At 32.3% G+C, this 14,332-nt stretch overlaps 1 protein-coding gene across 1 annotated transcript in view; it reads right to left on the bottom strand.

The window, feature by feature from the left end:
* LOC139525451 (transmembrane protein 231-like) overlaps nt 1–14,052 on the bottom strand; it is a 32,346-nt gene extending 18,294 nt beyond the window's left edge. Inside the window, exon 1 of the mRNA XM_071320795.1 lies at nt 13,892–14,052. Coding sequence (XP_071176896.1) covers nt 13,892–14,030 — 139 coding nt within the window. The 5' untranslated portion in view covers nt 14,031–14,052. The remainder of the gene's footprint in view (nt 1–13,891) is intronic.
* Nucleotides 14,053–14,332: the final 280 nt, after the last annotated feature.

The following is a 14,332-nucleotide window of genomic DNA, read 5'->3' as shown; positions in this document are numbered from 1 at the left end:
AAAGTTTGTCAAAAAGGTTAACAATAGATATAGGAAGATGTGGTATGAGTGCCAATGAGACAACTCTCCATCTAAGTTACAATTTATAAAAGTAAACCATCATACAATGTAGGTCAAGGTACGGTCTAGATCTTCAATACAGAGCCTTGGCTCACACAGAACAGCAAGCTATAAAGGGTCACAAAAAATTTCTAGAGTAAAACCAGTATTATTGATTGTCTTAAATTACTGGAGGATAAAGGCTTTTTCCCCAAACAGTGCAGTCTCAGTAGTAATTGTGCATGAATACAAACTAAAAAAAACATGCATTTAAACATTTTTCATACCTAAAATGACTATATGTGCAGATTAGAGGGTATATTTGATGTATCATCACGGACATCACTGACAATAAGGGGTCTTATTTCAAATGAGGGTTTACCTCTTGAAAGGGGGTCTGCAAATTGAAGTTCCATTCAAATTCATGGTTTATTATTAATTTCCCAATTTGATAAATAAATAAATAAATAAATGACGCATATTTTCCCAATAAAAATTTGTAAGGGTTCCGCGGAACCCAGTGTCTCGCCTATTTTTGCTGTAAATCGCAGGCTCAACAACAATGAGGAAAAAAATCAATAAAAATATTCCTCTTGTTACTATTTTATGATTGTAAGAAAATCTAAGTCCATTTGAAAGTAAATTTCAGAAAAAAACAGAGTAATCTTTTTACAAACTTTACTTCTGGATACAATCTTATGATCATAAATAAGGTTATTTCCAAGTTTGGTACAAACCCAGGATAGTTTAAGAAAGTTATTTAAATTTTAAAAACTTTAACCACAGAGTGAATGTAATGGTTCCCTGCAGAAAAAACTAAGTCCATTTATAAGTAAAATACGGAAAAAATTGAATTTTATTTTTACAAAATTTTCTTCTGGATACTATCTTATGATCATAAACAAGCTTCTGTCCAAGTTTGGTACAAACCCAGGATAGTTAAAGAAAGTTATTAAAATTCTAAAAACTTTAACCACAGAGTGAATGTAATGTTTCCCCGCAGAAAAAACTAAGTCCATTTATAAGTAAAATACGGAAAAAATGGAATTTTATTTTTACAAAATTTACTTCTGGATATTATCTTATGATCATAAACAAGCTTCTGTCCAAGTTTGGTACAAACCCAGGATAGTTTGAGAAAGTTATTAAAATTCTAAAAACTTTAACCACAGAGTGAATGTTTTGTTTCCCCGCAGAAAAAACTAAGTCCATTTATAGTAAAATACGGAAAAAATGGAATTTTATTTTTACAAAATTTACTTCTGGATACTATCTTATGATCATAAACAAGCTTCTGTCAAAGTTTGGTAGAAATCCAGTATAGTTTAAGAAAGTTATTAAAATTTCAAAAACTTTAACCACAGAGTGAATATTTGTTGACGCCGCCGACGACGACGGAATGTAGGATCGCTTAGTCTCGCTTTTTCGACTAAAGTCGAAGGCTCGACAAAAAAGGGTAGATGTAGTTTTGAAAAAAGCCAACAATATCACTGAAAACCATAAGTTTACTAAAGCGCAAGGCAAACTTCAAAAAAAGCATAAGACGTCTGTAACTTTTTGATCGATACTAAGCAGACTGTCCGTAACTTTATTTTCAGATGTGGGTAACTTTTGATTTAAAATTTTAAGAGTTATAATTTCAACAATTAAAGGACAATTAACATCATGAAACCCCTTATTTGTAACCTATAAGGCTGTTTATACTGCTCTTTCACCACAAAATGTGATTTTATGAACGCATCATATTTACACAACAGAAGTTTTAAGTGGCGTTTATGGTACTCAATCCTGGTTATGGTTTGAACTTTTATTAACTAATGTGTATCTTTAATATCGACGTTTTTCGCTTTGGCCATGGCTTTGTAATTCTCTTTAAAGGAGAAGGTCCGGTAAGGACCGATTTTGGCCTCAAATTTCAGGTTCATCTGACGAAAGATTTTGACCACTTTTTAAACACTTAAGTGTCTATTTTATTTGAATTAATTAGTTAATGTGAAAGATTTTAACAGATTTAGTCATTAAAAACTATCCGATTCAAGCTCAAATATGAAAAATCTACCTAATATGCCGAAAAATGTCACTTTTCAGATGGTTTTTGGTAAAAATGAAAGTGGCCGCATCTGTGTTCATCCTCAACCTTTATATATGTTATGTATTATCATAAAATACAACTTACATTTCAATATTAAGGATGAACACGAATGCGGCCACTTTCGTTTTACACGAAAACCGTCTAAAATTTAACTAAAATGCTAGAATTATGAGGATTTCAGTAATTAAGCATGACTTAATGGTGCTAGTACCGGATATATGTGCATTGTATTGTCAAAAGCAGCCCATATTTATGTAGCAGAAGCATTCTACTGTCCAATAAATAACTAAAGGTTTACATTTTAACAATTTTGTAAAACTGTTATATTTTGGGGCCAAAAAGGGGTCTTACTGAACCTACTCCTTTTTTAGTTTAATTATCTGTTTGCGGGTTACTTTCACCTCTGTCTCCTTTTTTATTTTTTTATGTGTATTTTGATGAATACTCTTTATGCATCTCTGATGTGGCTCAGTATTTTTACATCCCAAAAGTTAGTTATAGTGTTATGGTTTTTTGAATATTATTTTTGAATATTAAAACTGCATGGACACGACTGGAAAAGCCATTTTTCAATCTTTCAAGAACCATAACTCCTGAACGGTAATAGAACAAATCGTCATTATTGAACTTGACCTCCATTTTGTCATCAGTAACAACATATTAAAATTTGGGAAGCTTTGGTTGAACAGTTCATGCGTAAATGCACGGACACGACTGGAAATGCCATTTTTCAATCTTTCAAGAACCATAACTCCTGAACGGTAAAAGTCAAAATCGTCATTATTGAACTTGACCTCCATTTTGTCATCAGTAACAACATATTAAAATTTTAAAAGCTTTGGTTGAACAGTTCAGGAGTAAATGCACGAACACGACTGGAAAAGCCATTTTTCAATCTTTCAAGAACCATAACTCCTGAACGGTAAAAGTCAAAATCGTCATTATTGAACTTGACCTCCATTTTGTCATCAGTAACAACATATTAAAATTTGGGAAGCTTTGGTTGAACAGTTCATGCGTAAATGCACGGACACGACTGGAAATGCCATTCTTCAATCTTTCAAGAACCATAACTCCTGAACGGTAAAAACGGTTCATGAGTAAATGCACAGACAACATTTGGTTGCCGCCCGCCCGCCGTACATCCCCAAATCAACAAGAGTGCACACGCTGAAATGTCTCGCCTTCTATACTAATCATTGATATTATGTTGATAGTCCTAAGTATAAAGCTAAGCTTTATAACAACTGTCACATAAACTTAACATTAACCAAGATAACTAAACATAGACCAATGAACCTTGAAAATGAGGTCAAGGTCAGATGAACCATGCCAGCAAGGCCGTAGCGCACGTTCTTTTAAAGTGAGGCAAATTCGCCGAGCGGAGTGAGGCAAATTCGCCGAGCGGAGCGAGGCGAAAAAATTTTGAGCCTTTTTTTTTAGGGGGTTTGGGTGCCTGAAACGGGAGAAGCTTATTTCAGCATTACTATTTATAATAAAAAAAAAATATATAACAGAAATGTGTTTTTTTTTTAGCAATCCTAGTAAGTAACAAATTAAGTTTCAACTTATTAAAGTTAATATCTGTTGGTCAATCAAAACTTTCCGATTCTCCTGTGACCTGTACTATCGAAAAGCTTCAACACACGTTCTTATGTATATAGTTATATATTATATATTTATGTCCAATAGCAAGTTATAAGCTTCTAAAAGACAAGAGTATGTTATAAGCATCAATTAATATGTATATTTGATATACATGTCATTAACGGTTAAACCATAAGATTAGGTACAGAGAGGACAGTAGACCAACATTCCGTTGGAAGACATTTCAATCTACCTGGACACATTATTCTACCAATTTTTAAGTCATTGGTTTGACCTACTGGGGTTCGAACCCACGACCTACCGCACTAGAATCAATGGAACACGCTAGCATACAACCAGACAATGCTGATCATAATAGTAAAAAGAAAAACGAAAAAAAAAATAAAAAAAAACAAAAATATATTTCATACTTTTATAAAAGATAAATAAAAATCATGAATTGCCTTATACATAAAAGACTTCCATAGAAAAGGCGCTTCATGATTTTGTTTAAATTAACTATAAATATTAATTATTGTATTTTTGGTCAATGAATTATTTTATCGATTAACATTTGTTGTTCAGTGAGTTGATAGTGTAAACATTGGTATTACTATAGCGTTATCGATTCAAAAATAAACCAAGGAAAGTAATAAGCCAGCATACTTATAGGTGGTGTTTATACCCATGAATTACCTTTTCCCTCTTTTTTTCTCTTAAAGATTAGATAAGATAAGATAACTTTATTAGCACTAACACATTGACAATCAATGGTTATGGCAACAAATTAAAGACTAACTACAATAACATATATACAATGAAGGAGTGACAGTGGATAATTATGAGAGAAATATATAAAAAAAAAAAAAAAATGAGAAGCATATACAATTATTACAGAAATCAAGTACCTTTTAATAATGAGTTTCTCACCAACAAGCATTCATTCAAATAGTTGACAACAATTTTTAATATTGTTTGGGAATTACTATTTAGAATTGATATAAGCAAGTTATATGATAAGGAAGGAAATTTGTTGTTCAATAGAACATTATTTATTTTTTTAATAAGGTTATATCTCACATATTTATAGGAGGAACATTTTAAAAGAAAGTGAAGTTCATCTTCAATGTCTCCATTGTTGCAGCAAAGACAAAGAACCCGTCTTCAACCAGTTTTGTAACGACATTAAGATTTGTTTCAATTTTTTTTATTTTGATTTGTCACGATTCGGAACACTTATTTTTTTACAGTCACCGCTATGGTAGAAGCTGTAATCGCTGCTGCATAAATTGGACACACTGTATATAGTGTGCAAGTAGATAATTTGAAACTCGAAACTCGCATATTGATAATGTAAAAAACATAATTAAAAAAATGACACTTCTAAAGTTTGGTCGTCGTTTCAAAAGTGAGGCATTTGCCTCATTTGCCTCCATTACGCTACGGCCCTGGCCAGGCAGACATGTACAGCTAACAATGCTTTTATACAACATATATAGTTGACCTATTACTTATAGTTTAAGATAAAGAGACCAAAACACAAAAACTTAACACTGTGCAATGAACCGTGAAAATGAGGTCACGGTCAAATAAAACCTGTGCGACTGACATAAAGATCATAAAATATTTCCATACACCAAATATAGTTGACCTATGGCATATAGTATTAGATAAAAAGACCAAAACTCAAAAACTTAACTTTGACCACTGAACCATGAAAATGAGGTCAAGGTCACATGACATCTGCCCGTTAGACATGTACACCTTACAATCGTTCCATACAACAAATATAGTAGACCTATTGCATATAGTATGAGAAAAACAGACCAAAACACAAAAATTTAACTTTGACCACTGAACCATGAAAATGAGGTCAAGGTCACATGACATCTGCCCGCTAGACATGTACACCTTACAATCGTTCCATACAACAAATATAGTAGACCTATTGCATATAGTATGAGAAAAACAGACCAAAACACAAAAATTTAACTATAACCACCGAACCATGAAAATGAGGTCAAGGTTGGATGACACCTGCCAGTTGGACATGTACACCTTACAGTCCTTCCATACACTGAATATACTAGCCCTATTGCTTATAGTATCTGAGATATGGACTAGACCACCAAAACTTAACCTTGTTCACTGATCCATGAAATGAGGTCGAGGTCAAGTGAAAACTATCTGACAGACATGAGGTCCTTGCAAGGTACGCACATATCAAATATAGTTATCCTATTACTTATAATAAGAGAGAATTCAACATTACAAAAAATTTGAACTTTTTTTTCAAGTGGTCACTGAACCATGAAAATGAGGTCAAGGACATTAGACATGTGACTGACGGAAACTTCGTAACATGAGGCATCTATATACAAAGTATGAAGCATCCAGGTCTTCCACCTTCTAAAATATAAAGCTTTTAAGAAGTTAGCTAACACCGCTGCCGCCGTAGCCGCCGGATCGCTATCCCTATGTCGAGCTTTCTGCAACAAAAGTTGCAGGCTCGACAATAACCGACATTTTTGTCACAAAAATCCGGTTAAAAAAGTTCTGGACAGCCTAAGTGTTTTTTCAAATCGTGCTGTGATTGTTTATTTTGTAGAATTTTATCACCTGTTAAGTTTAGGGGCTTCCCTAAACGATTAATACAACTTTTCAATTCAGTGGTTTAAAGTCATAAAAAACGAGTGACCGGTGAAAATTAAAGGGAAAATTCACGATTTTTTACTTATGGTTTAAATATGTTCATTATGACATAATATAATATATTCACAAAGTTTTATCGCTATATGTGCAGTAATAAAGGAGAAATTCAATAATTAATGAAAAAATATCAACTACTTCCTGTAGGTCGTGACGTTTTCTCCTGATTTTTGCATGCCGGGATTTAAAATACAATCATTAAAAGTCTTGGTTTTTAATCATATTTAAACGTAATCGTAAGCGCGCCGATGACTTATGCTTTATCTAAAAACCATCCGATAATAAGAAGATAAAACGCACAGACGTTCAATTGTACTCATTCGTGAGATAAATTATCTATGTTAAACGTATATATTCGAATTATTTTTGTAGACAACACAAAAAGTTATAAATTTATTTTTAATAAATGCATTTTCGGACTGATAAGGTGAACAAATTAAAGTACAATAATCTGTAAAGACAATATGTTGGTGTACTATTATTGACCTTTTACTATCTCTGCTATGGCTAGGTTTATACGATGTGTGTATTCACGGTTCTGTGGCAATACTCGTAGATGGCTTGTTGAAAGGTAAATTGTTATTTGCACTTCGGTATTTAACCACGCCTCTAGGGCACACCTTGCCAGGTGTGACTGTCTATTCGGATCAGTGGTAGCATTTAATACACACATTAAAAATACATATTCAAGTTGGTGACAAATAAAAATTGGTCGCCGTGGAATTATTTAATTATATTTGGTGCTATTATTTATTTGAATTCAAATAAGTTAATTTACTAAGAAATACGCAATTTTCGGTTAAAGACGGGAAACTTAATTCATATGTCAGAATGAAATGATATACAAGTCTTGTCCTTGATTTATGTCTCATAAAAAAGGGGGACTTAGAAATTAGAAATAGCTTTACTAAATCATTTTTATTTGTCTTTATTAGGCGAAAAAATGTACGAGAACACTTACATTTAGACTTTTGAAAGCCATGTATTAATTAATATATGAAACTATCTGAAGATAACTCTACCGAAGCGGAATATGATATGTACGAATAAAGAAAAAAATATTTTTGTAATGGAATCGAAAAATTACGAATAGATATTCTTTTCAAGTGTGATAAACGTCAACCAAATTTATTCATAATGGGGAACGTCCTTATTAAAATCTGAGACAACTATAATAATCGTCGTCTCCCAACGTATATATATACTTAAATAACTATTTGATCAACGATGTTTAAAATTAAAAGACAACGAATTTAATGTTATCTTTCCCTATTTTTGAATGTTATTATAAGTCTGTCCAACTTGCAAGAATACCCCTAAAGCGGACAAATATCCGACAAGCAGTTTATTCTTTAAATTGCTGTCATTGAATATCAAGAAAGAAAATAAATCCCGAAATTGATACTCAATAGTTTTCCTAGAAAATATTCACATTCCTTGGGGATTATTAGTGTACGTCCAGTTGCATATATTTTACATGAATGTTGGAACGATTGTGATGATGACGAATTTCGTCCTTTATTCGAGAACAATTTAATTGATATATAAATCTGTGAGTTTACTATGTTCTTAACTTCGATGAACCAAAGCAAGTTATAAATTGACCTGTATTTAAATCAAATTGTTTCTTTTTTTCTTCTTCTTCTTTTGGTATACAATAGTCTATCGAATTCGTTGATTACATACTGTTGGCATACATGGACTATAGTCTATTTACAAAACTTTTACCACAATTTACACAAAATGTATGTTTCTTTCTTATGTTCAATGTATACATGTATACATATTTTAAATTGCGCTACTGACTATATAGTTCCGTAACTTTCTACCAGGCGTATGTATACACGAATCGTCGACAAGTGCGCACATTTTTTTAGATCAATAATTCTGGTATGTTCCAATCTGTCCTAAACTATTGACAACGAGTATATATTACATTTTCCCAAATTAACCCTTGGAAAAATATGTAAATAGATTTGTATTTCTTCAATTATTTTTTTTGTATTATTTTTTTTTTATAAATAATATTCTTTACACCAGAAATGTTATTTATAAACAAGCGTATGAGTTCGGTAATGACTAGTATATTATATCACTTTCGGACACGCAAGACAAAAATGTATATTATACATGCACCTGATAGTTCAAAATGGAAAGTTATAAGTAACGGTCGTGTACACTGATCAATACCTACAGAAGTGAAACGATGCATGAACTTGCAAGCCCGCCGGACAGGAAATCGATTGAATACCTGGACGTGTCACCTTACACCCCTTCCAATACCTTTGGGAGTAATACCTTTAGCCATGCTGGTGATCAGATAAGGGAAGATCCGAATTTAATTAAATAAAGTTTATTACTTGAAAGAATTATGAACGAATTAGATTTTCGAAAACAATTTCCACGGAACACTTATTTATCATTTTATGATTTGAACTTTGACTTTTTAACTAATTACAATATTATCAGTTTAAAAATAACAGACTATATGGTTATTTAAAAATATAAGACCATTTTCCGTATCAAGTTAGTCAGTCAGATAAAACAACCGTACGATTGACAAGATATCGACACGCAATTACGACTACATCGTTTACTGTAGTTTTGTTCCTTTGTGGTTTATTGACATATCGGGATTTTTCATCGGAGAAGGTGACAAGATGGCGGAGAGTAGAGAACTGATACTCAAAATTTAAAATCGATGGTGATCTCTTATTTAGCGGAATAAAACTTTAATATCTATAAATTTGAGCATTTTTATACAGAATGGACATAATATCAATTTTTGATTTTTTTGCGAAGTTTCCCTTTAATGTTCTTCCAATTCTTGAACCAATGCATACAAACATCATATAAACTTAGTCTTCTGTGCACGAATTTATCATTTTTTTGGTGTAAATTTCGTATAATCGTTAATTTTTTTTTCAATCAGTCAGTGTTGTAATCAAAGTTCGTGTTTTGAAGCCGAAGTTTAATCGACAAAAAATCAACAAAAAAGCATGGAAATTGTGCACGTGTTTAACAAGTAAATTCACATAATAGTTTATTTTAAGGACATCCATGCGTATTGTGATCACCAGATTTTTACGAGATGGGTCACCCTGAGGTCTCTTTGCATACATAAAATATGTCGGGGGAATTGCTTCCTGGAAGCTAATTATATATAAGGAAGCAATTAAACTTTAAAGTAAAGTAAACTTCTTTTTTAAATATGAATAAATTAAAGAATATTCTTCATAAAAAAGTATATGTACATAAGTTTTACAATGAAAACTATCCATTGAGTTATAAAAAAACGTATGCATTATTTTTTTTTATTTAAGGTTTCTTATGACTTTAATTGATGCATTCATGGTATTGTTATTCTATAGAAAAGAAGTCTCTAACCGACGCAAGGCGGTTCCATCTTGGGCTGTGGGTAACTTAAATTACCCACAGCCGTTTAAGCACAGTGATATGATTAGGACTAGAAGTATTGTACATTGCATCACAGTATTCATAATTGCCACATCACTTCAGTCATGTCAGTGTGAATTCTAAAAGTACAAAATAGAAGTCTGGTGCATACATGTAATGTTGTCATCCTTACATATATGTTATAACGCCTATAAAACATAATGAAACTTTTTTAAATTCCAGTAATGCATATGATACAAGCTTTTCCACCTGAGCAAATAAGTGGGAATAAGAATCAAAGTCTGCAACAGAATGATATGACAGCAAGACTTGTATCTGTTTTAAAATGTGTCTCTCTAGGCTGTACATGTACATGTATATATATTGTACATGCAAAATACCTAAACATATATATGTTTAGGTATTTTGAGTAATGGGAAAAGTTAAAGAGGGTCTTAGTAGCAGTGTTGGAAGGGTGCCTTGGTCATCTTTTTCTGTTTTATTTATTTTTAATACAAATTTTCACTGTTGCTATATCGTAACATTGTATATTGCTTAAGCAAGAAGTATGTAGACATATTTTAGAATATATTATTAAAGTGGGTTACTCAATGCTAGGAAAAAATCAGATTGAGTTATCTTTCTTTATTTGGGTGGGCTCTTTCTTTGGAGGATTATAAACAGTACGTAGAAGATGTAAATATAATCAACAATACGGCAGCCGATTTTGTTATTTTTGTATCAAATATGAGGGCAGTCAATGACAAATACGTCTGAATTTGCTATTTATTTCATGGAGAACAAGTAAAACGATGTCTTCCACAAGTTGTTTGTGTTTTCAACTTTCTGTCATTACGTTTTCTCCATGAAACTACGGTAAACATTGCGAATTGTGCCCAAGTTGTCGTATGCACATTTCTTCGAAGATAATTGCCGACTGACTGATTCTATTTGAATGAATTAATGTTGATGATCATTTATGACCCATCCGATTAACAGATCACCTATAACAACAGATTATGACACCAGCTGTAACCGTTGATTAGCTTTGGGTCGTAAACAAAGTCATAAACTTTTAGCCAGGTAAAATTTAGTAATTAGCGGATCATATCAATACGAACAAAATAATATACAATCGATCTTCAAAAAGGGCAGGGTGCCCTGGAAACCGTAAAAAGGGCATAGGGCGGGCGCCTCGTCCTCTGGAAACAGCCTAGCTGGAACACTGCATGCGTCTGTAGTTATTATTGTAAAAGCACGGATTTTGGTCATAGCTGGTCTGGTTCCGATCCGTAGTAAGTAAACGGTCAATGGCGGACGAATGAAAGAAAATTTACAAAAATAAAGGATATTTGACAAGCTATTTGGAAAGAATATGACTTTTTTAATGCAATAAATGGATTAAATATTTACTGGAGGCAACTTTTATCATGATTAAATGAAGTAACATTGACCGTAGTTAGTAAACGGTCAATAACGGATGAATGAAAGAAAATTTACAAAAATAAAAGATGTTTGACGAGCTATTTGGAAAGGAATAAAACTTTTTTAAAGCAATAAATGGATTACCGGTAAATATCTACTGGAGGCAACTTTTATCACGTTTAAATGAAGTAACACACTTATTTTGCTGCCGATAGTTAGAATGATGTAAGTTCTCTAATTCATTGTACATGTAGGTCACAAGTACCAGAGGAGCATGAAGGGATAACAAAGTTGTCTTTTTATTAAATAATCTGCTACACACTGTAAAGGACAATACCTCAACCTTTTTTCTTAGAAAATGAATCTTTTAGGCCACACCAATTTGATTCCTTGTTCGACAGACCCGCCCGCACCTATTTTTTTCAAAACAGAATTTTTTTATTTCTTTTATATTCCCGCTTCCCGCATCTGGAAATGCAATCATGTCCATTTCCCGCACTGTTTTTGTTGTAAATATTATAAAAAGATATCAACATTTGTTTTTAAAATCACAGTCTAACCTGTATATAACGATTTTAAACATAAAAGCACCCCACCTCACTGTGTAAATATCTGTGAGAATATTTGTTTCAGCTCCGATATAAATTGATAAATTAACAGCAGAAATATCTGTAAAGTACAAAAAATTGGTTTCTTTCCCCCTTACTTATATTCCATATCAAAAAATGTTCATTGTTAGAATAAAGTATGAAGAACTTCTGAAGGATTTGTCTTCAACTGCAATTATATTGTATGCTGGCGAAACAAAACTATCCATAGCCGCAGCATGTTTATGCACCTGTCCTGATTGATTCAGGGGCCTGTCGTTCAGCAGTTATCGTTTCATGTTTGTTGATGGTGTTCATTGGTATTTTCCCTTTTTGATAAATTAGATCGTTGGCTTTCCTGTTCGAATTGTGTACGCTAATAATTTTGGGGTCCTTTATAGCTCTGTTTGGTCTGTATCAAAGCCCTGTTAAAAAGGCCGTACTTTGACCTGTGTTTGTTATTATCAGGTTGAGAACAATCCTCCCTCAGACAAGGGGTCATTTTACTGTTTTACTGATGAAGAAAAGAAATACCAAGGATATGTATAGTTCTTCTATACAAAACCTTTGAAAACTTACAATTTTGTACTTTTTCTAAAAGAGGGGTCCACTTATTTTGAATAATATTAAACTGTAATAAAGTAAATGTGTTAATTTAACATGGTTAAAGTCCAGGAATATTACAAAATTCCTGGACATGTTTTTACCATTTAATACCAGATAGATATATAGTTCTTTGAGAAAATATGAGCCTTTTTGTACAAACAAATATATAATAACTTATATTGATCCCTCATAAAACATGTAAAAGGGATATTTATAACATTAAGGGGTTTCCCCCAAACTGATTATGACTTGGATGGAGAATTGTCTCATTTCAGTCACACATTTTGTCTACATGTATGTTTGTATACCTTGCCGACTCTAAATAAAGCTTATTTATTATTTATTATTACATACATAGACCACATTTAATTATTTCTTGGTAAACAAGGAAAAAAACACTTCTGAAATTAAAGAAATGTCAGAGTACAAGTGATAAATCAAGTTTTAATGTTGTCAAAACCTACTATTTTATGTTTACAAAAAAAAATTATAATCGCTCGCCTTTACTTTTCAAGCTTCGCCTCAAAAATTTGCAAATTAAATATTTTTTCATTAAAATTTTCAAATCGCTCGCTCGCCCCAAATTTTGGAGTCCAAAAATCTGTAGAACAAGCACGGTGCAGTCCGGTGTATCCGCGCACATAAGACTTATGACTTCACTTCATTCAACTGATAAAACCAATAATTGGATAATTTTGTGTGAACACATTCATAATATACTTTTATTTCATAAAATCTTCTGTTTGTATGGTTTCATCCTCTAGATTTTGTGTAATGTGTGTCCAAAATTAGGGAAACCCCTGTTCTGAGAGTTCCTCCAATGTCCGGTGATTTCGCGCATGCCTTCCAAAAATAGCTTATTTGGAATAAAGGAAAGATTTTACACTACGAAATATAGCTGAGTTTGTACCAAACACACTTCCAAGGATGCAGAGCAAAAATTATTTCAATCTAATATTAATTTGAATTAAATAAAACCAATTTTATCTGATGATGTAATTTTTTTAATGGAAATTGGCCAAATATGGTAAATCACAGGATTTTAGTTATTAATTAATTCTTGAACTTATCAATTTTATTCTTTTTTATCCCTTCGGAAGGCTAAAACATTAACAAGAACGATTTTGTATGTGTAACTGTGTTGATATGACGAAATCAGCTAATGCGCGATAACACGGGCCGCACGGACACCGGGGACTCCACTGCAATTAAATTGGTGTGGCCTTATGTCTGAATTTCTTTATATTATCAATAAAAAATTGTTGTTTCATCAGTTTTCTAATTATCACCGATGCCATTTCCGCTCTCAATACGGAAAGCTGGTCAACATTTTTTTTTTATTTACAAATATATACATGAATCTGTATAAATTTGTTTTGTCAACGTGCTTCAACTTGATATGACTGGTGAAAAATCTTGGTTTTTAAAAAAAAATTTACATCGCACTTACCATAACTCCTATAAACAACGAAAAGTGGAGGGATTACTGTAACAAACAACACCACAACTAGAATTATAGATGCCTTTGAACAGATATGGGTTTTGTAACGTCGAAGTTCTGGATGAGAAAATACTTCGTACACCGCCATTTTCAAACAAAGCAGGAACGACGTGAATAAGATATAACATAAATGAATTATTAATAAAAAAAAATATGTGCATTATTTTCTGTGTATAATCATGATTGATTACTGGTATTTTTTGCATCATGAGTAAATTGATGAATTTTTATTTATAAATTGTTTTTATCGACCCTTTCGCCACTTAGCTCAGGGTGAATAAAAGTAAAGCAGTACGTGAACCTATTTTTCAGATAAACTGGAATCCGCTTGTAATTTACGCTACACTTGAACAAAGTCTAGTTTAGTAGTCAGTCGAGAAGCAGCTTATT

The sequence above is a fragment of the Mytilus edulis genome, chromosome 5, assembly GCF_963676685.1.
Source record: "Mytilus edulis chromosome 5, xbMytEdul2.2, whole genome shotgun sequence".
In the NCBI taxonomy this organism is placed as follows: domain Eukaryota; kingdom Metazoa; phylum Mollusca; class Bivalvia; order Mytilida; family Mytilidae; genus Mytilus; species Mytilus edulis.
The sequence above is the reverse complement of the archived record's forward strand: the minus strand, read 5'-3'. Positions and strand labels throughout refer to the sequence as shown.